The 23,393-nt window shown below is 57.1% G+C and overlaps 8 protein-coding genes across 8 annotated transcripts; 3 read left to right on the top strand and 5 right to left on the bottom strand.

Annotated features, from left to right (window-relative positions):
* Nucleotides 1-60: 60 nt before the first annotated feature.
* Nucleotides 61-3,906, bottom strand: P884DRAFT_248841 (P-loop containing nucleoside triphosphate hydrolase protein; the record flags this gene model as incomplete). Its single annotated transcript, XM_069440567.1, has 4 exons — nt 3,635-3,906; nt 3,530-3,569; nt 3,346-3,465; nt 61-3,271 (listed from the first exon to the last, which is right to left on the bottom strand). Exons 1-4 carry the CDS (start codon nt 3,666-3,668, stop codon nt 61-63), a joined length of 3,405 nt encoding a protein of 1,134 aa, XP_069295010.1. The 5' UTR covers nt 3,669-3,906.
* Nucleotides 3,907-4,898: 992 nt separating this feature from the next.
* P884DRAFT_207977 (glycoside hydrolase family 115 protein) lies at nt 4,899-8,328 on the bottom strand (the record flags this gene model as incomplete). The annotated part of the gene is made up of 3 exons (XM_069438834.1): nt 4,899-6,070; nt 6,197-7,931; nt 8,020-8,328. 3 exons carry the CDS (start codon nt 8,326-8,328, stop codon nt 4,899-4,901), a joined length of 3,216 nt encoding a protein of 1,071 aa, XP_069295009.1.
* A 1,933-nt stretch (nt 8,329-10,261) lies between these two features.
* Nucleotides 10,262-11,622, bottom strand: P884DRAFT_271947 (uncharacterized protein; the record flags this gene model as incomplete). The annotated part of the gene is made up of 4 exons (XM_069442481.1): nt 10,262-10,846; nt 10,925-11,301; nt 11,403-11,501; nt 11,556-11,622. The coding sequence occupies 4 exons, from the start codon at nt 11,620-11,622 to the stop codon at nt 10,262-10,264; spliced, it is 1,128 nt and encodes a 375-aa protein (XP_069295008.1).
* A 2,192-nt stretch (nt 11,623-13,814) lies between these two features.
* On the top strand, nt 13,815-15,520 carry P884DRAFT_263053 (glycoside hydrolase family 62 protein). Its single transcript, XM_069441724.1, has one exon. It carries the CDS (start codon nt 14,181-14,183, stop codon nt 15,144-15,146), a length of 966 nt encoding a protein of 321 aa, XP_069295007.1. The 5' UTR covers nt 13,815-14,180; the 3' UTR covers nt 15,147-15,520.
* A 523-nt stretch (nt 15,521-16,043) lies between these two features.
* P884DRAFT_207906 (uncharacterized protein) lies at nt 16,044-17,655 on the bottom strand (the record flags this gene model as incomplete). The annotated part of the gene is made up of 3 exons (XM_069438824.1): nt 16,044-17,393; nt 17,437-17,543; nt 17,589-17,655. 3 exons carry the CDS (start codon nt 17,653-17,655, stop codon nt 16,044-16,046), a joined length of 1,524 nt encoding a protein of 507 aa, XP_069295006.1.
* A 939-nt stretch (nt 17,656-18,594) lies between these two features.
* On the top strand, nt 18,595-19,165 carry P884DRAFT_263051 (uncharacterized protein). The gene is made up of 2 exons (XM_069441723.1): nt 18,595-18,840; nt 18,946-19,165. Exons 1-2 carry the CDS (start codon nt 18,667-18,669, stop codon nt 18,979-18,981), a joined length of 210 nt encoding a protein of 69 aa, XP_069295005.1. The 5' UTR covers nt 18,595-18,666; the 3' UTR covers nt 18,982-19,165.
* A 361-nt stretch (nt 19,166-19,526) lies between these two features.
* P884DRAFT_207721 (putative peptidase domain-containing protein) lies at nt 19,527-20,562 on the bottom strand (the record flags this gene model as incomplete). The annotated part of the gene is made up of 2 exons (XM_069438812.1): nt 19,527-19,900; nt 20,049-20,562. 2 exons carry the CDS (start codon nt 20,560-20,562, stop codon nt 19,527-19,529), a joined length of 888 nt encoding a protein of 295 aa, XP_069295004.1.
* Nucleotides 20,563-21,534: 972 nt separating this feature from the next.
* P884DRAFT_294043 (kinase-like domain-containing protein) lies at nt 21,535-22,880 on the top strand (the record flags this gene model as incomplete). The annotated part of the gene is made up of 2 exons (XM_069444253.1): nt 21,535-22,122; nt 22,179-22,880. Exons 1-2 carry the CDS (start codon nt 21,619-21,621, stop codon nt 22,878-22,880), a joined length of 1,206 nt encoding a protein of 401 aa, XP_069295003.1. The 5' UTR covers nt 21,535-21,618.
* Nucleotides 22,881-23,393: the final 513 nt, after the last annotated feature.

The raw sequence follows: 23,393 nt of genomic DNA, 5'->3' as shown, positions 1-23,393 counted from the left end.
CCCCCCCCGGAAAAAAAATTACATGAAACAGAAACCATCCAGGTGGCCGTCTGGGTACGTCTACCTCCACACCATGCTAGGGCGCGGCCGCAGCGAGCTCTGCTGCGCACTATTACCACCACCACTACCGCTGCCCGCGCTCCCCGCACTCCCCGCGCTCCCCACGCTCCCCGCACTAGGCGGTTGAAACACCCCACCGGGACCTGCGCCGATGGTGATTCTCCTAGCCTTACCAGCGACGCCGGCACTGGCACAGCCATCCTCGGCCGAGGCATCCGAGGCACCACCCGCACCCTTCACCACGGCCGACGGACTGCCGCCGCGTTCCATACGAAGGCTACCCCCGAGGTTCATCCTCCTGGCCTGCCCCGGCGTGAGATTTCTCCCGGGACCGCCGAGGAACGAGCTTCCGTCCTGGTACCTGCCCGAAGCCCCGGAGGGCGACGACCCCACGCCGGATCCCGACGCCGAGGCCGAGGGAGGGGAGCAGGTGATGGGGATGGGCCGCGGCGGCGAACGCCTGCTGCCGCGCTCGGTACTACCCCTGCGGTGGCGCGAGATGCCGTTGGAGGTGCTGGCGTGGGCGGGACCCGAGTAGCTGGCCGACGCGCGGCGATGACCGCTGAGGTTGATGCCGCCGACGCCGCTCGGGTTCGAGCCGACGGATGAAACGCGCCTTCCGACCAAGGCCGGCGTCCCCGAGAGCAGCGACAGGCGTTCGCGGCGCTTGGCCAATTGCAGTGCGGAGCGGATCTTGAGCGGGTCGAGCTCCGAGTCGGAGCCGGAGACGGAGCCAGTCGAGATGCGTGGCAGGCGTGAAGACGGGGAGGCGCGGCGAGGAGGCGCGTTCTCGTTGCTGCTGTTCTCGTTGAGGGTGGAGAGCATGCTAGCGGAGGGTTTGGGGCTGCCGTTAGTTCCTGATGCTGGAGGCGAGAGCGAGTTAGTAGCTCGACTGACGGGCAGGGAGCGCAGCGGTGAGGGGCGGTCTTCGGTGTCGGAGGATCCGGCCAGGTTCAGCGAAAGGGTTGGCGGAACGGGCGAGCCGTCAGCGGAGCCGTTGTTTTGCTGAGATGGGCGGGCCTTGGAAAGAAAGCCAGCCTGGAATCGGTTCGGCTTGCCGAGTGACAGCGATGATACGTCAGGAGGGTTGAGGTTCGGGCTCGGATGTTGTGGAGATGGAGAATCCGTTTGGTTGAGGTATGAAGGCACCGGAGGCTGGGGAGGAAGAGGCTTTTCGGGCGAAGGTTCGCTCGGAGAGTCGAACCTGTTCGGTGTCTTCTCGTAATCGGCAAGCGTGCCCTGCTCGCTCTCGTCGTCACGCCATCGAACACCATGCTTCTTCTTGACCGGTGTGAACGACACCGACTTGCGTGCGGCAACTTTACGGCGACGCGGCGACGCCTTGACGGGGGATGTCAACGCCTGGCGAGTGGCGGCCAGGATGGGGCCCGATATGGGTTTCGTGTTAATACTAAGAGACTTCTTCCGCTTCGGAGTGCCCCGCTTGGACGGAGAGAAAGACTCGACGGGCATCATGGATGAGCCGTCGGGCTTGACAACGTGCGATGCGGCAGAGTAACCGGTCTCCAGGAGACGGTTGACCATGGTTTTGGCCTTCGCGACCGCCTCTTCCTCGCTCATGCCGAGGGTTTCCGACAACGAAGACAAGATATCGAACTGAGCATTGAGGAGCACCTGCACGACAGCCGCATCACCGGCCTTGTCCTGCTCCAGGACCTCTCTGTATGCGTCTCGCATGAAGCTCGCCTTGAGCATCTCGACCTCTCGGGCCAAGGTGTCCCTCTCGGAGCCGTCGACGATCCCGTCGCCTGCGGGTAGCTGAGAGATGCTGTGGTTCAGAGCGATATCCAGCACCCGCTCCCAGTTAACCCGCTCCAGTCTCTGGTGGATGTGGTGCCTGCTGCTCTCGAGCTCCATGAGGATGCCGTGTGCCGTCTTGCGCATCGCGACCAAGTTGGTCGGCATGGCTTCGTCGTCGCCCCGCGCGTCGCACACCGAATCAAATGCGGCGATCCACGCGGAGAGTAGGCCGATGCGCCTCTCGATGGCCTTCAACTTCTTCATCAAGTTGACCTTCTCCTGCCGCTCCGACGAAGCGTTGTCGTATGCGGCCCGCAGCCTGAGGATGCCTTCCCGAACCACGGCGTCCCGCTTGTCCATCTGCTTTCGGAACTTGGCAAAGAAGGTCTTTTCGGCATCCTTCTGCTGGGCCTTGAGCTCGTTGATGAGGGCCATCTGCTCATCGATCTTGACCAGGAAGTCCTTGATATGCCGGTTGACGTTGAAAACGTTACGTGTGACCTTGGTCTGGATGTTCTTGGCCCGGTTGGCGTAGCGCAGCGTGTTCTGGGTCTCGTCATAGTGTTCGCTCGACGGGCTGACGCAGACGATCATGACCGTCTTGCAATTGCCGCCCAGCGAGAACTTGAGCAGGCGGGTGAGCTTGCTGTTGCGATAGGGCACGTGGTTCCTCTTGCGTGGATCGCACAGGGCGTTGATGCAGCTCCCGAGCGCCAGCAGCGACTTGTTGATATTGGCGCCCTCCATCAGCCGCTCGCCCCGGTTCTTGGTGGCGCTAGCACGTTCGCTGCCCGCAAGATCGATGATGCTGAGGGTTGCCATGGTATGCGGCTCGTTGACGTCCGCATTGCGGTCCCTCTGGGCGACGTTGATCTGCAGGACCGCATGAGACCGCGACGAGACGGCGTTGGCCGCCGTGGGGGAAACCGTCCGGTATTCGTTGCCCTGCACAATCATGTCCATGACCTCCTGCACATCTTTTGGGTGGTGGCTGGTCAGGCCGGCCACCGTGACAGCCTGGTTTGAATCCTCGCGTAACATCAAGCCCTGCTTGCTGCCGCCCGGAACCAGCAAATCACGGATCGTCTCGTTGTAGATCTCTAGATAGGAGAGGGACACCTCGGTGATCTTCTCGTCGCTCCTCTCTTGGATCCTTTCAAAGAGCTCCTGCATGGTGAGGAAGATGATGCCGGGATGCTGCGGGGTGCCGGTAATGGTGTGCGTCTTGCCACATCCCGTAGCGCCGTATGCAAAGACGGTGGCATTGTAGCCGTCGAGGATGCTATCCAGCAGGCCTTTGGTCGTCCCTTCGTAAACCTCGCTCTGGGTGGCATTCTGGTCGAAGATGCGGTCGAAGGCAAAGACTTGGTCCTTGACCTTCTTGCCGGCGGAGGGTACAACGGATCGGGAGAATTTCTGGACGGGATTGTCTTCAGGAGGATCGAACACCCTGTGCCGAAGTCAGCCCGGGTAATTACCGCAAAGGTAGCCAAAGGTTTTTCTGCATCTGTCGGGGTTCCCTACAAGCACCGGTCGTCCAAAACTTTGATGACGGGTCGGATTCCGCGCTGGTTCAGCTTGGGGGTGGGTGCTGCGGCCAGCGAGCCGTCTCCGAGGAAGAGAGGGGTGTCATCGTTTTTGACCCTGATTGCGCGTCAGCTTCCCGTTGAGTAGCCCTGTTTTTCGGCATTGGGGTGTTGTTGCTTACAGTTGGGCAGCCTCTCTTATGGTGAACGGTCGCACCCGAACTGCCGAGCGATAGTCGTTAACAACAACGCTTGGGGAACACTCTGGAACCGGGGAGAAACCGTACCTGCAACGGTGATGGAGGATGCATTCGGGTCCATATTGGCCTTTGGATGCCAGCCGCCCTCAGCGAGGAGACAGGCGACCGATCAATGGTGCAGGGTGCAGGCGAACAAGTGATAAATAGCTCTCCGCCGTGCCGGTCGACAATTGGATACTGGAGAAGGAAGGGAGGTAGGAAGATAAGGCAGGTTAGTGTCAGGAAACGAAAAAAAAAAAGAAAAAAAAGCCGCTGCCGACGACGGCTGGAATGAATGAATAAGTGAGTGAATGAGTCGGATTGATGGTACTCAGGGCGGTGATATTCGCGGTCCGAGAAGGGGCAACGAACGCGTGAAAGCCAGAGAACGAAGGGAAATGACGTTGCTGGCTCTTGCTGGGCCTCCTGCCTGCAATTTCTCGCCTGGGATTGGCGGGCGGAATATTGACTGTTTTCGCCAGGCCCCGTTTCCGTAGTGACCAGAGAGTGGGGCTACACTAAACGTTATTCTTGTTCCTGAAACGAAAGTGGAGTGGGTCTTAACTAACGTGATGCATCTGGTCATTGCCTGCATCCTGGCGCCGTGCAGCCCAGCAAGCCCAAGCTTGAATCCACGACCCCTAAGCTTGTTTGACTCGCTGTTTCGAGGACCTGGTTTCACAGTTTACGCGGTAAGTGCATAGTTATTTCGAATTCCCGCCCTTTTTTTACCATTTGGAGCAGGGAGAGCGAACGCTTTAGCCAACACGGGCCAATAACTAAATTAAATTACGGATACCTCTGTATCCGAGGGCGAAAACGTGAAACTGAAGTCCTTCGAGCTTTTCACCCTTCAACCTCGGTGCACCCAAAGAGGCAGCTCGACTACATTATACTCCAGCTTAGGGACAGGATTCAGCAAAAGGCCGTACTCGAAAAAAATGCAACTTGCACCTGTCCAACCTGTTTTGAGGAGCAATAGTGAGTGAATAGTTCTCAATCCAAAGGTCAGGTATGCGAGCGTCCCGGCGGTCCACCCATTCTGAGCGCCAGGACAGAGCAGACAAGCGACACAACCACCACAGTTAAGTATGTCGGCTTCTCGAGAACCCCTACTTGTCCTGAATTATATCAAACATTGTATTATTTGTGTTTTCTTCTTGCGCTACAATGATAAAAAAAATATACAGATTACACTTTCGTTCGAGACCGATAATAAAGTAGCTCCCTTTTACCTACTACTGGCCTTGATCATCCAAGAAGAAGAGGCAGAAGAAGCAATGCAAGTTTTTTCTTTTTTTTTTTTTTTCCCTCACCCCAGGAAGCTGGTTCCGTTCCTCGCTCCGATCCGGTCCCTGCCCACGAGGAAGCTCTCGGGCGGGCCCAGGTAGCTGGGCCGGACGCCGCCGAGGTCGACGACGACCTTCTGGACCACCACGCCGGGCATGAGCGCCCACACGCGCAGCTTGTAGGCGCCCTCGCGGGCCACCTCGAACGAGCTGGTGGTGTAGCCGCCCGTGAGGCCCCAGACGCCGTCGGCGACCGCGCCGTCCCAGCCGTCCGGCATGTTGCCGCCCTCGGTGGCGCCGACGGGCTGGACGTGCTTGACGACGACTGCGTCGTCGTCCGGTTCGGGGCCGGCGGAGGAGGCGGGGAACAGGGCGACGGCGTACTCGAGCGGGGTGGCGTCGCCGAGGTAGTTGAGCGCCGGGGACAGGTACAGCGTCACGTTGGCGGCCGAGGTGTTGGTGAAGAGGTAGAGGTCGTACTCGAGCGCGGGCGCCTCCTCGCGCGCGAGCTTCTCGGCGCCCAGCGGGACCAGGCCGACGCCGGACGAGGTGCGGCCGTACGAGGCGAAGGTGTGGTAGGTGACGTCCTCGTCCTGGCCCTTGCCCTTACCCTTGCCCTTGCTAGCGGGCTCGACGATCCTGCTGTAGTGCTCGGCGGCGAAGGCGACGTTGCCGTCCGACTCGACGAAGCCGCGCTTGAACGACTTGGGCACGCTGCGCACCGTCACGGGCACGAGGACGTGCGGGTCGCCGAAGCCGTACCGGTCCATTCCCGTGCACGGGGTGGTGATGTTGATCTGGACCGTGTCGGAGTACGGGGCGGGCGGGGCGGACTTCCAGTCGACCGAGACGAGGACGCGGGCGTCCGGGTGGTTGGGCCCGACGACGCCCGTGGACTGGGACAGCTTGAGCCAGGGCTTGGAGGAGGATAAGGTCCAGGAACACTCCTCGGGGCCGCGAGAGAAGATGTCGATGTAGCGCGTGGCCGGGCCGTACGGGTCGAGGGGCGGCAGGGTGAGGTCGTTGCCGCTGTTGGCGTGCCACCTGTCGTCGCCCTTGACGGTAGCGTTGGAGCCCTCGACACCGATGCCGATCTCACCGGCGAGGGAGGTGAAGTCGGTCTGGACATACACCATGGGCGGGAGCGCGTTACGCATGGGCTGTTGCCAGTAGCCGTCGTAGCCGAGATGTGTCTCTAGAAGTGTGCGGTGAATTTCCTTTAGTGTCAAGGCGAAAAGGTGGAAAATGGGATTGTGTGAAAGGAGGAGGGGCCGGAGGGAGGGAGACGGGAGAGGGAAAAAAAAAACCGGGATGAACTTACGGTCCATGAAGTGCTTCCACTTCCCATCGAGGAGAGCATCCCAGCGGCGAGTGAGGTTCGCGTCGGCGGCCGAGTAAGCGAGGACGTCCTGGATGGCCTTGTTGGCGGCGTTGCGCTTCTGGCCGGCGTACAGCATGTTCCGGGCGCCGCCGACGTTGATCTGGTGCACGATCTCGCCGGCGAGGGCCGGGTGGAGGACGGTCTGGAAGAAGGCGGGCTTGGCCTCGGCCGGGAGCTCGTCGTAGATGGCCTGGGCGTCGGCGACGAGTTCGGCCCACTGCTGCAGCACCGCCTCGGCCTCGTTGTAGTTGATGACCGAGTAGACCCAGGGCTCGACCAGCTCGTACTTGCGGCGGGCCGCGTACATGCCGTACTTCATCATGACGTCGGCGATCTCGCGGGCGCGGGCGGGCCCGAACTCGCGGGCGGCCCAGGCCTCGGCCCATTCCTGGGTGCTGTCGACGTGCCAGCGCTCGGCGTCGTAGCCGAGGTCGAAGAAGTGGCTGATGGGGATCTCGAGCGCCTTCATGTCGCCGACGTTGACGATCCAGATCCTGTCGGCGCCGCGGGCGTAGGCCATGTGCATCTGCTCGGCCGTTTTGGTCAGCTGGATCGTGTTGATCCACTTGTAGTCGCGCGGCCCGCCGACGTAGTCGAAGTGGTAGTAGATGCCGGCGCCGCCGTGGCGCTGGGTCTCGTTCCGCAGCGGCAGCCGGCGCACGTTGCCCCAGTTGTCGTCGGCCCACAGCAGCGTCACGTCGTCGGGAACCTGCAGGCCGGCCGAGAGGTAGGACATGACCTCCTTGTAGAGGCACCACATCTGAGGTACCGTGGTGATGTCCTTGATTCCGAGGCCCTCGGCCATGATCTCGCGCTGGTTCTTGACCAGGGTCTGCAGCATCTCGACAATGTACTCGACGCCGAGGCCCTCGATGGCCGTGTCGCCGGTTCCGCGCATGCCCATGGTCCACAGGCTGTTGCGGGCGTACGGCTTGGCGCGCTGGACGCCGTACCGGAAGTAGTCGTCGATGGTCTTGTTGTTGAGGTTGTAGGCCCACGGGCCCTCGTAGAAGTGGCCGAACTCGTTCTGTGCGCGCATCAGGGGCTCCGTGTGCGAGGATCCGATGACGACCTCGAAAGCGTCGGCCAGGGGCTGGTTCGCGGGGTCGTCAACCTCGAACATGGTCGCCCAGATGGCGGGCCACAGGTAGTTGGCGCGGAGGCGGAGCAGCAGCTCGTAGATGAGGCCGTAGAAGGCTGCGCCATAGCCGGGCCCATAGGGGGTGTCCTGCCAGTGGGAGGCGACCCAGTTCGTCAACGCCGGCTGCTCGTCGTTCAGGAAGAAACCGCGGTACTTGACGGACGGCGGGCCCTGGACCTTCTTCTCGGTCGTGACATAGAGGTTCTTGTGCTTCCTGGGCGGGCTGTCGGCCCAGAAGTACCACGGGCTGACGCCGATCTGCTCGCTGATGTCGTAGATGCCGTAGATGGTGCCGCGGGGGTCGCTTCCGGCTACCACGAGCGCCTGCTTGCATCCCGGCACCGGGTTCTTGACCAGCTGGCTGGTGAACGACTCCCACTTGCCCTTGACGCGCGACACATCGAGGGACCGCGACGCAATCAGCTTGTCGATTACCTTGGAGTGGCCAATGGTGCCGGCAATGATCACCACCTTCTCCGGGTCGGGGTCTGCGTAGGCCGGGCCGGTGAAGTTGGCGGTCCCGGTCGTGGAATACTGGCGGGGGGATTAGCAAAAAAAAAAAAAAAAAAAAACATTTTGGTGCTGGGAGAGCCGTATATAAAAGCGCGGTCGCGGTACTCACGTAAGTGTTGTTCTTGTTGTTGACCGGATGGTACGTGTACGTCGCGGGGGCCGCGTTCCTCTCGCCGTTGCTGAGCGTGTAGTTCGTTCCCGTGACGCGGCCGAAGTCGACGGCGAGGTCACCGGCAGCGCGGATGACACCCCAGTAGTCGTTGCTCGAGACCAGAATCTGGCCCTTGCCCACGTGGCCGCCGGCGATCTGGAAGTGGGCGCCATGGGCGCTGGTCGAGATGATGCTCTCCTGTCCCAGAGCGGCCACCACCGAGCTGAAGGCGAGCCAGAGGGCTCCCTTCACGCCCGCGGTAAGCATCTTGAGAAAGAGTAAGGGGTGGACGCAAGACGTGCGCTGCGGACAGTCCGACCAAGAACGCGGGCGTAGCTCGCAATCAATCACCTCTCTCTTCCGGGGATGGTTGGGGAGCAAGGCGAGGGACATGCGATCGCGACGAATATCATGTGCGATTTATTAACAGGCCCAGACACCACCCAGCTCGCCGGGTTACAAGGTAGCCATGCAAGGTACTGAGCTCCACCCGGAGCCGGGATGCCATGAGGGCCATGAGGGCCATGGATGGAGAGAGACCGGGACTGGTATTGGTGGGAAAATAGACCTGTTAGTTAGTTAACCAGGAACGATGGCTTTCGCTACCAACAGCGTTGGCGCTCTCTCACTTGGGGCCCTGCGGAGACCATCGCCATCTCGCCTCCAGCCCCGACGTAGCGAGTTGGAGAACACTAGCGCCAAGGATTGGAGACTAGGGGCCGGGCTGACGGGTAAACGGCTGAGCGGCCCCTGGACCAACAAGCGCCCTTCACCACACTAGTGTGTGCCCCCTAGTGTACACTAGTTACTGTGGTTAGGTGTGTAAAGTACGGACGTACAGACATACTTGGAAGTTACACCAGACTCCCGGGAGCCAGAAGCTGGTTTGCCGCGGTCACTTCCATGAGTGTCCAGAGACTACTAGGCCGCGGTTAAGCATCCATACGCGTGGGGCTCGGTCCTCTGGGGAGAGAAAACTGCTGATGAAGCATGTGTCCGAGTCTCCACGAGCGAACATCGAAGGTGGATCCTGGGAGCGAAGAACACGGTTTAGTTAGTTACCCCGGAGTTCCCGCGGTGTTCCTTCTGTTATGGCCAGGGTGCGAGTCCCAGGGCATGAGTGATCAGTCTTCTGGACGCCCCTTGCACCACGCTCAGCATCGACTGCATGTTCGCGTGGTTGGCGATGATATATGTACCACGTCGTTCAAGCATAGTAGCTAGTAGCTGGCCGAACTCGCAGCCGGGTGAGAAGGAACTGAGGACTAGCCACTGCGCACTGCTGAGAGATGCGCCCACATGGTGTGGATTACCCCAACCGCAACGCGCGGGGAAGAGCGGAGGGAGAATGTAACCTTGGGATTTTAGCCGAAGTTGAGGATCCACTGAAGGTCTAATTTAACCTCGCGGAAAGGCCCTTCCAAGGACCAGGGTTAACCCGCGGGGCTGCCGAGAAAGAGCTTGGGTTCTCCAGGGCTTCCAGAAGCCGACTCCAATTCTCAACCTGCTACCTCAACACCAGGTGACTCGTTACGTAAGCCTTTCAGGGGCGACATGGCACTCGGATCCTGAACCAAAGGGTTACCCTTCCCCCCTTTCCTTTTCTTTTTTTTCGCATTTAGGAGTCCGGCCTTGGCGGACTTGCTGTATCGAATTCCGGCATCTTCCGGGTCGAGGCTTGCAAGCATATGGACTAGCCAAGGCGATCTCGAGAGACAGACCAGCAGAACAAGTCAATCGGTGCTCGGGCATTGCGGGAGAAGGCAGGAATTGTTGCCTACGGCTGAGCGTTCCACTAGGACAATGTCGAGCCTGACTGAAAGGGGACAAAAGAGCTAAATGCCCGGTATCAGCGAAGGAGCCGCCCATGTTCAACGAGTCGACAGCGACTGACCTCTTCATCGACTCTCCTTTGGGTGGTGGATGGTGCGGCAAGCTGATATTTGTGGTGCTTCGCACCGCATGGACGCATTCGCGTGATCGCAAGTGCTATGCATTTTTTTTCCCCACCCTGTCCTCAGTATAACATGGCAGAGCACATACCTAGAAACTCTGAAGCCGTCTTGGCGCCGTTAAGATCTCTCGTACAAACTCGCAAACCCACCCGCAGGGAAGGGTTTGGCCATGCCGATCGGGCTATCGTGCTTCGCGCGGACGCCCTCCTGATTATTCCTACCCTCCCACAAAAAAAAACCCTTCCTCAAGCAGCAGCAGCCTCCTCGACCCAGCGATACCGCGGCAGCATGGCCATCTTCTCCTCGGGACTGACCTCGGTGTCCCCGTACACCATCCTCGTTCCCTTCTTCTTCTTCTCGCCGGCGCCCGCATCTTCCGTCTTCCCGGCCGCCGGCGCGGCGCCGGGCTTGATACCCGCCTCCGCCATCCTGATCACCTGGTCGATATCATCACCGCCCGCACCGCTGCTCTGTCTCGCTGCGTTCGCCACCAGCTCGTCCACCGTCGACGGCGCAGCACCAGTGGCACCAGGTGCGCTGCCAGGAGCGCCGGGGACGCCGGGGGCGGGGTAGCCTGCCGGCGCGCCGTTGTAGTAGTAAGGTGGCACGCCAGGCGGCGCTCCGGGTGGCGCTCCGGCAGACCCGCTGGGAGGCCGCGCGGGGAGGGGGAAAGGGGCTGTTGTCGTTGCGCCGGGCGGCGGAGAGGCGCCCGGCGGGAAGGCGGCGGCTGTCGGCGGGTACGCCTGGGTTGCGGGATAAGGGGCCACGACGGCGCCCCCCGGAGGGGCGGGGTAGCGGTAGCCTGGTTGTGGAGCAGGGAACGGGGAGGTCTGTTTGGAAGGCGAGGAGTGTGAGTGCTGGGAACGGGTTGAGTTGGGGGAGGTATCAGATAGGAGTTCGAGACTTACGCCTTGGGCTGGGCTTGGGCCGTTGGCTGGCGCTGCCGTGGCGGGAACGCCGTTTGCGCCTGCGGCTTTCTGGGCGGCGAGCTTTGCCCGGTGCTCCGCTAGCCTCTTCTTGATCTCCTCCGGGGTCTCGTACTTGATCTTCTTGGTCGGCCCTTGCCCACCCGATGAGCCTCGCGGTGGGTTGCCGGTGGCAGCTTGCCTCTCGGCCTGGGCGGTGTAGAAGTTCTGGATGATGCGCTGATTGTGCTGCTGTATGATGTCCTCGGGAACACCCTCCATGCCGAAGATCTCGACGTCAAGACCCTGCCGGTTGGGGAGCGCATTTTCGACGCAGTTGAGAGTTTCTTTATGGACCTGGTTCATGTGCACGGAGAGACCTGCGGGAGGCGCGGCTGTTAGCAATGGCCTTCGCATGGGCGATTCTAGTGATATCCATGATCGAAGGGGAATCGCAGTGTGACCCTGTGCAATCACATACCTCCGGCCGTGTTTAATCGCTTGCCGCATCGCTCGCACTTGAAGTGTTTCGCCTTCTGGTGGGAGATGAGAAGCTTCAAGTCCTCAAAGTCGCGCTCGCCTGCAAATGGAGTCAGCTCAGCGCGGCACTAAAGGTAGAACGCGACAGACTGACAGTAATAGCACCACGGGCGCGCGAGGAGCTCCTCGATGTCGGGGTGGCCGCGTTTCTTTTTTCCCATTGTGATCGCGGGGAGGGATTAACTGGGATATCCGACTAGCACGATTGCCGTTGTCCCGATGTGTTGTCGGTCGGCAGCGAGATTGGCAGGTATTCCGGGCGACCTTGGACGAGCTTCCGTGATCGTGATCGTGACGGTTGTCGAGCTTGCGCGCCAAGCGTTGCTCGAGGGTCCGCAAAAGCTCAGCCTCTTCTTCCAAGCTGTTGTTCCTGCTAGGAAGGCAACGCCACAAGACGCTAAGCCTGTTATGGGCTAGCGCACACTGTGGACCTTTTATCGTTCGAGGAGCCGAAACAGCCAGGCAAATCGGTTAGATGCACTCAATATATCACTATTCCATGCCCAACAGTATTCTGTGCATACATTCTGTATGTACATGTACATTCTATAGAAGTCCTTTGATATAGAGGAACTGTGTCTAGTGTCGACCGGCGTAACGTGAACGGTCGATATCCAATTAGGAACAGGCTCAGCATAGCATGTTCTAGTGGCAGAGTTGATGATCTTCCAAAGCAGTCAGTTGCTTTTTTTTTTTGATACACCAATAACTAGGTGTTTTGTCAGGGATAAGTATCGTGTTTTCAAATAAGCGGCGCAACTTGCTGCATGGAGCTGGAAGGGGTGAGACGCATTGCAAAATAGGTAAGTCTCGACCAATTTCAGGTTCGAGGGGAGTTCTGTTGCAACATGAAGGCTCTGATCAAACAGCAGATAGAGGAGAGTTTCTAAATACTCAGACCTACGTAACTCAAACTGTTTGGCGTGGGGTTTGGAGGCTATGTGCAGCCATCTCCAAGGAATATCATGCGAGAGAGATTCTTAGGGGCCCAAATTCTTACTGCAGCTAGTGTGCCACGGCCTAGGCCATCAAGAAGACTACTGTGGTAGATTACAAACGATCACTCGGAAACCATGTATTACCGCCGGTCGGACTGCTATTCTTACATTACGTACTTTGTTGCAGCGGAAGTGTCCTCGAAAGAACATTCACCCAAACCCCTTCATCTGATTAAGACCAGGTTATTCCCTCGCCTGTCAACATTAGGCAAATTTTATAACTCTAAAACCTGCTTTTGATCAAGCAATGCATTCCAGCTCAGCTGTCTTCTTTAATATGGACTAAGAGAGGGTCAGTCCTGACAGTGGGGTACTGTATCAGAGCCTTGAAACGTGCCGTCTGATCGAGAAATTACGACCTGGCCTAGGGATAACTGAGAATTTGCACTGGGTGCTGACCAATGAGTCATCGAGGTCGGTACGATTTCTAGCATATGCATCGAGCTTTGAGCTCCAGATCAGTCAACCGCGGGGTCAAGTTCGTTCTCTCTTGACCCTGTTCTTATGATGCTTCGCTTCCTACGCTAATTATACTGTCATTCTTGCCTTGCCCCAAGTCCCTGCTTTGTCAATCAACACCTCACTGATTGGATGATCTAACGCCATGACCGAATTCGGCGCAAAGACGCTTCAAAGACGTGTCCCCAAACAGCATTTGGCCACGGAATAGCATGTACCTTTCGTCATATGAATGATTGTCGTCCTAGAGGGGAAAGACACCTTCAAAACCGAAAGTTGCAGTCCACTGGAGGCGGGAGCGTTAAGTATGGATTTCAGTTGTCACAGTGTCCCCTTCGGACCACCTTCAGCTTCGCTTGTCAGATCAGAAGAATGGAAGGCACGCACTCCACAAGGAGCGGAAGGGACTTAGCGCTACGAAGTCATTGGCTTTATTCGTGGAGGACCAAAGAACTTTCGACAAATTCAAAGTTTTCTCGCACCGAAAGAAATCAATATCCTTACCGAAGCTTAATAAATTAATTCTTAGTTGCTCTCCATTGCTCCTTGTCGAGGGCCTTATTCTTCTGAAATGAGGATAACTTATTGTGAGCCACGAGTACGTCTGCAACCGCCCCAACTACCGCTCACCTTCCAAAGCGCCATGCAGATCTCCGGCGGCGCGAAGGTGCCTCACACATCTTTGCCGGGAACTCAATATTGTCCAAATGACCAATGGAGAAACAGTAGCCGGGCCGAGGCTGATCGCTGTCACCCAAGAATCGGCAGCTATCGTGCGCTTAACAGAGCGTAAACGAGTGCCGATCAGCAGCTGTTTCGGGGTAGCACCGCTAACTTATTGATGCGCACCAGTGACAATGCACGAACAATCTAGGGGTTGTGGGACTCCCGATACGCCCTCCACAACGCCACGAAGGTCCGGGTCCGGAACACGGTTGCTCGGCGCAGCTTGGTAGTTTTGGAGACACTCGCCGCCGATGCCGACAGCGGTGAAACATTGGCGGAGAATCCTCAATGGTCCTGGCTGATGCTTTCAACAAACCCGGGGAAGCCAACCCGGTTAAGATCCATGCGATGCGGTGATCTACGCTCCGTTGGACCATTGTTGGATTCAGGGCACGAGATAAGTGTCCGAACGCCGGGCCGGAGGTATATATCAGCCCGGAGACAGCCTGCCTCTCTCTCAGGCTTTCAAGTACTCGTCGACAACGCCTCTCCGATCTCCCTATATCGCCGCGTGGAACAAACACCCCCATCCCACCATGAGGCCTACACGCCCCGGCATCGTGCTCCTCGCCACCGCGACCTCGGTTGCCGGACAGTCATGCGAGCTCCCCTCCTCCTACCGCTGGACATCAACCGGCGCGCTGGCACAGCCGAAAAGCCCGTGGGTGTCGCTTAAGGACTTCACCGTCGTCCCGTACGACGGCCAGCACCTGGTCTACGCAACGACAAACGACGGGACCAACTGGGGCTCCATGGGCTTCAGCCTCTTCAGCGACTGGGATGCCATGGGCTCGGCGACGCAGACGGGCATGAGCTCCAGCGCGGTGGCGCCCACCCTGTTCTACTTCGAGCCCAAGAACGTTTGGATCCTCGCCCACCAGTGGGGCCCGACGGCCTTCTCGTACCGGACGTCCAACGATCCCACCAACCCCAACGGCTGGTCCCAGCCCCAGCCCCTCTTCACCGGCACCATCTCGGGCTCGAGCACCGGCCCCATCGACCAGACCGTCATCGGCGACGACCAGAACATGTACCTCTTCTTCTGCGGCGACAACGGCAAGATCTACCGCGCCAGCATGCCCATCGGCAACTTCCCCGGAAACTTTGGCAGCGAGTCGACCGTCGTCATGAGCGACAGCACCAACAACCTCTTCGAGGCCGTCCAGGTGTACAAGGTGGACGGGAGGCAGCAGTACCTCATGCTCGTCGAGGCCATCGGCGCCCAGGGCCGCTACTTCCGCTCCTTCACGGCCTCGAGGCTCGACGGCGAGTGGACGCCCGACGCGGTCAACGAGGCCAGTCCCTTCGCCGGCAAGGCCAACTCGGGCTCCAGCTGGACCAACGACATCAGCCACGGCGAGCTCGTCCGCCTCAGCGCCGACCAGACCTTCCCCATCGACCCCTGCAACCTGCAGCTGCTCTACCAGGGCCGCGACCCCAGCTCGGGAGGAGATTACAACCGCCTGCCCTACCGCCCCGGCGTCCTCACCTTGCAGCGCTGATCTGATAGGCTCTCTTTTCGTGCTTTCATCCCCAGGTGCGTCAGATGGGGTAGCTGGTCGATGGGGCAGGTCAGAGAAACCTTGGGCACGCGGGCAAGTTCAAATCGAGATGCTTTGTTCTATATATCTCGCTTTTTTTTGTGGTTAGCAGCCTGCAGATTCGACGGCTTTGATCGGGTGAACAGCCTGGCGTTGGATGTTCCAGTTCAAGGATCGTATTGAAGAGGATCGCATTTGTTGTTGTATTGTTGGGGTATTACACAGAGAGACTCTCAGTACCTTACACTGTTGCATGTCGCTGGCCAGATCCGGAATTCAACCAAGACCGGTTCATGGAAGGATGGATGGCTCACAGCTGCATGTCAAGTCTCGACAATTCGCGTTGCTTTTCGGCATTCCTCCTCGAAGCTACCACAACGTGCTTGCCTGGTGTTCGCAACAGAGCAGTGTTGCGGCGCCCGGGTCAGATATACTCGGGATAATTTCTCATTCATGGCACGACGGTCGACTCGCCATAGCTCCCGACGCGTGAGTAGAAGGCTCAACTGCCATATTAATGCCATGCTGATTGTGTCTGACAGAAGTATCTCGGTCCTGCCGTCACTCCCCGAAATATCCATATTGACGCCCGCTCTCCCACTTCACCACCACCGCCTACGCCTCCCTCCGGCGCCTCTCCAAATTCACAATGATATCCATTGGCCCAGCCCAGCGTCCCGCTTCTCCACCCGCAAGTCCCTCCTCTTCTGCTCGATCTCGGGCCCCTCCGACACCAGCGACACCAGCGACATCAGCACATTCGCCGCGGCGCTGCTCGTCAGGCCCGGCCGCCTATGCGGGTAGGGCCAATATCTTGTCTCGTCGCTTCCTCCTCTTTCCACCCTCCGGCACTGTGAATCAGGTGTCCGGAGTGACACCCTGCTGCCCAGCGTGCTCTGAAGCGGAGCCGGCCTCCGACATCAAGTTCCCTGAATCCTGGGAAAGTCCGGTTGCCCCAGAGAGCGGTAGGGCATCAAAGTCCAAATCCGTCGGCAACTGATCGATGGCGGAGCAGATGTTTTCGAAATGCTTACGCATCCATATGTCGTAGACATTCCTCGTAAATCGGTATGCCGTCCATTTGTCCTTTCCGCCGACCGCGGTAAAATCGAAGGTATAGATCGGGTGCCGGTAATACTTGGTATCTTTCCCGGTTATTACTGGGTAGTGTCCGTAGATCCGTACAGACCGGTCGTCGTGGGAGATTGAGAAGGCGAGGATCTTCCGGTTAACCTCATTCTCACGGTTTACAACGCGAAAGAGCTCAACAACGGCCCGTACCGCGAGCGTCATGCTGTGGGCGTTCTGGCGATCTGCGATATCGAGCCCTGAAGCGCCGCACTTTACCTCGCAGGTCAGGAATGGGAAGTACATATAGTACGTGGCCATGAAGAAGGACTGGTCCCCGGTGATAAAGTCGCCAATGAATGGCGATAGCTTGGCGAGCTGGTCTTCGGTAAATGCATCTCGCCTGAACCCAACAGAGTAGTCAGGCTGGGGTCGGGGGGGTGTGATGGGGATCGAGTTATTCCATCCTTCGTTGACGCTCTCTGTCAGGATATTAAGGTGCTTTGCACCAAACGTAGCAAGACTTTCGGCTGAAGGGACAATAAGCCGACCAATGTCTTGAATTACCTGTGACTCGTTTCTATTATGTATCTTCTGGCACGTTCTTTCGAAGATGTCATCTCGGAAGAGTGTATTGCTTGGAACCGGCTGGGGCTTCTCGAGGAGAGACTGACAAAGATCCTTGCTAGCGCTGGATAATCCTAAAGGATCTTTGGCCATATAGCTGCTACCTTTGAGCTCGAGCAGGGTCTCATAATGCTGGTCTCGATATGGCGCGCTCTTCTCCTCCCTCGGCTTCTGGTCACTGGGCGTGCTTGACGAAGTAAAACTGGGCGAGGATTTCTTCCGCGCAAGTAGACGGTCCATAGTGAAATCCGAGTTTGTAGGCTCTTCTGGCCAGTACTGCTCCTCTGGCCAGTACCCTTCCTTTACCCAGCAAGCAACCGGGTCAATGCGTCCAGGGGCGCCGTTATCAATCGCTGACTCGCCAACTGTATCTCCAGAAGGGCTTGTAGAGGATATCCATTGTCGCTCCGGTCTGCGGCGTTCTTGGGCCGCACCGGGCTCGACTGCGTCTTCGATCGGTTGCTTGCGCTTGCGACCTCTGCTCTGTGTCGCTGACGGATCCTGTTGACCCTGCTTAGCTTATTAGCCACTATAATGTAAAGGATAAAATGTATACCTGTGGAGATGACGCCTCCTTGATCATAGACGGCCGTATACGAGTCGGGTCGGCAGGCTCGTACGCGTCTTTGCTGGACTGGATGTCCTGGGGTCGTGTTCCTGCGACTGTTAGCGGGAGGCGTCGTTCGGCGCTGCGAAAATGATGAGTACCTTGGCCCTTTGATGCCAGTGATGGGAGCTCTTTACAGGCTGCCGTTTGGGCTCGAGTGCGGACCATGGCGATGAGGACGACGTTTCGAGTTTATGAGATTCGTAGGTCTCGAGATGCCGTGACGTATGGAAAATGGCTGGCTACCGAGCGTGCAGCATGAAACCCCACCAGCCACAGCGCCCAGCCAAACATTATGCGCCTCGATGACAGCGCCGCATAACCGCAACTCCGTCAATCAATGAGGGACGCGATCAGGCACGAAGCGCCAACGCGAGAGCGGGGTTGCAATGCGGCATCAGTGAGAGTTGCAGGACCTTTGGCACTTCGGGAACTGAAGGTGTCACTATCTAAACTAGTGTAAGAATTTTCCCTCTCTTCTGGACTTACCCCAGCTCGTATCTCCAAAGGGCTGCCTGCGTATGCAAAGCTGCCTGGCCGCACCGCATCAGCTGCTTGCCCAACCTGCTCTAGCGGCTCGCACGAGCGGAGGGGTTCAAACACGACCATGTCTTCGACTGGACGGAGAAGATGTTCAACGAGATGCAGAGCGAAGTCAAACCCACAGTACCTTTGACAAAGAGGCCGTAGAGACGAGCTCCAAAGAGAAGGATGGGGAAAGAGAGGTTTACGACGAGGAGGATGGGGCACGACTGCCGTGCAACTAAGGGATTATCGATGAAACAGACCTCAGCTCCTAGAATGTGCACCTGCGCGGACTATCGAAGCCTCCCAAGATTTTGCGATGATAGCAGAATGGATAATCAGGCCAGGTCCGCCAGTTGATGTAATTACGGTGTCTCTAAGAGTCACACAGAGCTTGCTTGGCAGGTACGTGGGGAAAATGTTGGAGGATCTAGGAGATAAAGCCGGGAATGCGGCCTACGGGACCGGCCGAGGGGATTGCACGTGAATTGGTTGATCTTCTTCCCTGGACACTTTGCCATTGCATTCGTGCCGTTCACGGTCCAGTTTCAGCGTTCAAGGTGGCGCACGGGATAAGTGTTGTTAGATGGAGCAGCGCATTTGGCAGTTCCTCTTTCGGCGAAAACGATCCCTCAACAAACACAGCTTTTTTCCATGGAGTCAGAAGATTTCTCGCTAGATGTTGGGAAGACCCTTCTCGAAAAGGGCTTCGTTCATTGGGAAGACCCGGGGCTTGGGGAAAACATCTCGATGATGGCGCAAAAAGGTTCTGCTTTCTGGACGCTGGACAGTCTCGATTTCTGCGTGCAAAACGTTCTTTGCGAGGCGGTGAGTAGAGAGGGATTTTGTAGCACCTATCTATGCTCGTCAGCGTATTCGACCTATTCTTAAATCCTTGTTTGAGCAGAGGTACATTCTTACACACTTTCTCAGATACATAACACGCCCAGATATCGCTATGCGCTTTAGAGATCCAAAAGTTCGTCACCACTGTTTCATGGTTCAGCTGCTGGGTAAAGGATCTCAGGCGAAGTAGTACAGCGGTTCGCACCTCGTCGACTTGCCTGTTGAGAAGACGGGATATAACTTCTATTTAACACCTCGACCTGCGCTTGACCAAGCGGGACTGGTGGGGGATGATCTCAAATTCAAGGCTGGTGGCGGCGTGTAAGTCGCCTCTCTGTATTGGGAGACGTGCTGTCTGACATTTACAGAGTGATATTCGACGCCCTACTCAGGCTCGAAATTAAGTAAGGATTTGCAATCATGAGTTGAAAGTGCTCTAAACTGTTATCATCAATTATTTCGTATCGCTTGGAGTTTCTGAGTGATGCTGATGGATGAGGTTTCTGTGATTAATCGAACCATGGGAACGAAGAGCAACTGTCTTGTTTTCTATTTATCATTGTCGAGTAGGTACATGCCATGCTTCCGCGTGCCCAAGCGGTAGGTCTCTATCCAGAGGTTTCTTTTCACACCTTCCACACATTCATGCCCACTATTAGACGATGAGATCACTCCGACTCTTCGGGCTTCTCCGGCTTCCCGGTGCATCCCACCCCCGGCGCGGCAATGTCATATGCATACACATCAATGGCAAAATACTGTAGCGTGTTGCTGTCGACAGCAGACCGGGCCGGGTCGGTCGCGGCCAGCTCCAGCACGCCCTCATAGTCCTCGGCGTAGTGCTCGACAACTCCCTCGCTGATCCTCGGCACGTGCAGCACCCGGTGCATCAGGTCGGTCGCCCAGAAGGTGTTGAGCGGCGACCCGGCCACGGTGTATCCCAGCCCGCACACCGAGTCCAGCCAGCGCCTGTTCGAAAACGATAACGGGCAGATGACGGTCTCCTGGGTGGCGTTTTCGCCGCGCCAGTGACCCGCCCAGCCTGGGTTTCGCGTAAACACATGCGTCAGTCATCTTTCTCTACTTTCTGTCTTGTCGGTCCTGGAAGGAAACAGAAAGGGAGAGGGAAGAAGGGAAGAGAAAGAAACGGAAAGACAAGAAAGAAAAGACCAGAAAAATATAAAACACACCATCCTGCGTCTCACAGTTGCGATCCGGGTCGTCACAGCGGAACGTCATCCCCCCCTTATCCGCCGCCACCACGCGGCTGTACCAGCCCAGCGGCGCGGCAGTCGACGCCAACAACACCCCCGCGTCGTCCGAGCCAGGCTTGGTGTCGTTGCTGACGCCGAAGTACTTCTGCACAAAGGGCGAGTCGACGCCCCAGCGCAGGATGTGGTCGCGCGCGTGCGCCGCCAGCGCCACCGTCTCGTCCAGAGCGCGCTCGAGCTGCCGCCGCAGGGTGCTGTTGCACGACGGGTGGATCGGGTAGGAGGGGACGGCGCCGGCGGTGAAGTCGTAGGGGGTGGGGGTCGCGGTAGAGGAGGAGGAGGAGCAGGAGGAGGAGGAGGAGCAGGAGGAGGAGGAGGAGGTAGTGCTCGTGGAGGAGCTGATACTGGTCGTCTGATCTTGCGCGGCCGAGGCAGGGAGGGCCTGTATGCCCGTGCCGAACAGAAAGAGAGCAGAGAGAAGGTGAAGCTGCATTTTTGAATGACCTGACAGAGAGCTATTCCGTCTGGAGAGGGGTTGAGAGCCTTGCGTACTTCCACTGGACTTACCTAGACTCGAGGAAGCAGACGCTGGATTAAATACCCAAAGCCAGCTCTACCTATGTGGGAGTGCTTAGGTTGTCGTTGGTGATTCTGTCGCAGTGAGCTCCATGAAGTTGCCAGGTCGGGTCATCCTCTCGGCGCGGTCGGTGATGTGAGCTCGGCCACGAGAACTAGTTCCTTAGCAAACCTACCTTCGAATCCTCTGGGTTCAAAAAAGGAGACAGGTAAGGCAAGGCTTCCCTTGGCATTCTCGGATTACGTTTCTCTTGGGCACTGGTATTAGAAAATCTCTCCATTATGGACACCTTGTTGGACTTGTGTGCCCACGCTCTGGAGACCTTGTACGATATCCGTGGCTGAGAAAAATGGGCAAAACTGCAAACTGCCGATAATGCCACATGGTATGATTGGCCGAGGAGAAGACGCCATGAGAAAACAGGAATGAACACCGAGCAAGAACCTTGACGGCCTTACGTGATGGCTGGTGTTGCTTCCCCCGCCGCGGGCCATCAAGGTACTGCCAAGAGTGCCGAGGAGAGTCTCACGAGCCGGGCTTTGCCAGCAGGCAGGTTCATAGCTCATAGCATGATTGCAGCTTCACAGACTCCGAGTTGTCCACTGGTCGCCTCCATGTTGAGGCTGTATGTTGATGTTGACTAGACCTAGAGAGCTGATTAGCATCAACACCAGTGCGGTTAAGAATAATAACTGATAACCAGTGTACGGATTATAGTATTACACTAATTAGTGGCTTGCTTTTCTTTCGCGCTTTTAACCGAGCTTAATGGCAGTGAACGTTTATTGGGCAGTGGTACTAACAGAACCGCTCGACTATTCGCACCTCAAGATTGGCAACCAACCAAGTCCCAAGCATTGACTCTCGCCTGTGTGGCCAGGTGACAAAATTGTCCGACTCGGAGGAGCAATAAGCAGCAGAATTGCAAACTCCATTTCAGCATTCCTGGCATTAGAGATTTGTTCATTCGCGATGGCTTTCGCAGGACAGAACTGGAAAGGCGCTAATTTTTACCCTAAGGATTCACCCGCATGGCGCAGGGTGCATGATTGTTTAGAACGAACGAATTGGGATGAGCTCTGTTCGTACGCCACGGAGCTCAACCATGGGCTCTGCTACCACCTGCTCCCGGACCTGACGAACGGCCTACACCATGTCGCTAGGGTGCTGGACTTTGAGGATGGGAGTCGCTGGCTTGCGCGGATTCAGATGGCGCCGTCGACCAAGACAACGGCCGCAAAGTTACAGAACGAGATTGACGCCATGATGCTCATCCGCGAACGAACTCGCATCCCCGTTCCCAGGGTGTTTGGCTACAGAATTGACGACAACCACTCGATCGGCTGCGCCTTCAGTCTAACCGAGTTCTTGCCCGGAAATGTGGCCACTGACCTCAATGGCGGCTACGCAACCCACCAAGGGCAAATCCCCGCCCAACACAGGAAGGACTTCTATAGATCTGTTGCACGAATTCATGTTCGTTGCTCCCGTCATCCGCCGAATGTTGTTCGCAAGCTGACCGATTTCGACAGGTGCAGATGGCATCGCTACGCTTCCATAAGATTGGGACAATCGTCCGGGCAGAGGACGGTTCTTATACCGTCGGCCCCTTTACTGACATTGGTGGACCATTTGACACTGCCACGGATTTCTTCGAAGCTTGGGCGGACCATGCCCAGTTTCCCCTATCTCCTGACAAGATACGGAAGAGCATGCAAGGGGGCCCCGTGGAAGAGGTCCTCACGTCTATCCTGGAATTTCCATCAACCGTTCGTGCAATGGCTCACCAGTTGTCCTCCTCCGACCAAGGGCCATTTCCCGTCGTGCACGCGGATTTCTTTCACAGCAACATCATCGTTGACCAGGGATACAACGTACTGGGCGTCATTGACTGGGAAGGCGCATGTACGGTACCATGGGAACTAGTAGAGTTCCCGCTGTTTCTAGAGACAGTCCCCCGCCCGATGGATGCTCCCTGGAACTATGATGATGAGAACGGCCAGCCACTGGATGAAGGAACAAGGTTGCGATGGCAGGAGAGAAGCGAATACACGCAAATGGTGGCAGAAGCCGAGAAGTCTGAACTGACCGACTCGAAATTGTCGGAAACCCTTGCGGACCAAAGAGCACAGAACCTAGCATATGCACTAAGAGTCTACCGTAATCTAGGGAAGTTAGGATTCTACACGAAAATCTTTCAGAAAGACGAACTAAAGGATGAGCGAGCAGAATGATGGTGAAATTGGAACATACCTAATTAAATATCAATGCTTGCCGAACGCAGTGGGAGCTCCGGGAGCATTGAAAGCAGTCTGCAGTGGGTGGCTATACGAAGGAAAAGAGTGCCTTGTTAAAACTATCTACAAAGGAGACAAAACGACTGATATTTATAGACAAAGGGACTGGCCAATACGTTGGCAACGACGCCTCATACGCTGTAGTACGTATATGGCTAATACTCTTAGAAGCTCTATAGCTTCTGACACACCCCCTAGTTAAATGCGGTAGTCGTTTAACTACGCTTTGTGGTGATACTGTTCCTAGTGTTATATCCTTTGTCGCTCTTACCTCGATAGCTCCTTTAGGGGGGCCTACCTTCCATATTTGGAAGTCTAAAAGAGTCGAGTATAGTAGAGCGATTCCTTTAAAGCTATAGTTTAAATATAGCCATTGTAACCGTAGTAGCGATAGTATTACTAGTTTTAATCGTAATAATAATAAGATAACGCCTCCTATGCTCGAATTAA

Source organism: Thermothelomyces heterothallicus, assembly GCF_042370625.1.
Source record: "Thermothelomyces heterothallicus CBS 202.75 unplaced genomic scaffold P884_scaffold_24, whole genome shotgun sequence".
Lineage (NCBI taxonomy): Eukaryota > Fungi > Ascomycota > Sordariomycetes > Sordariales > Chaetomiaceae > Thermothelomyces > Thermothelomyces heterothallicus.
This window is presented reverse-complemented; position numbering and strand designations above follow the sequence as displayed.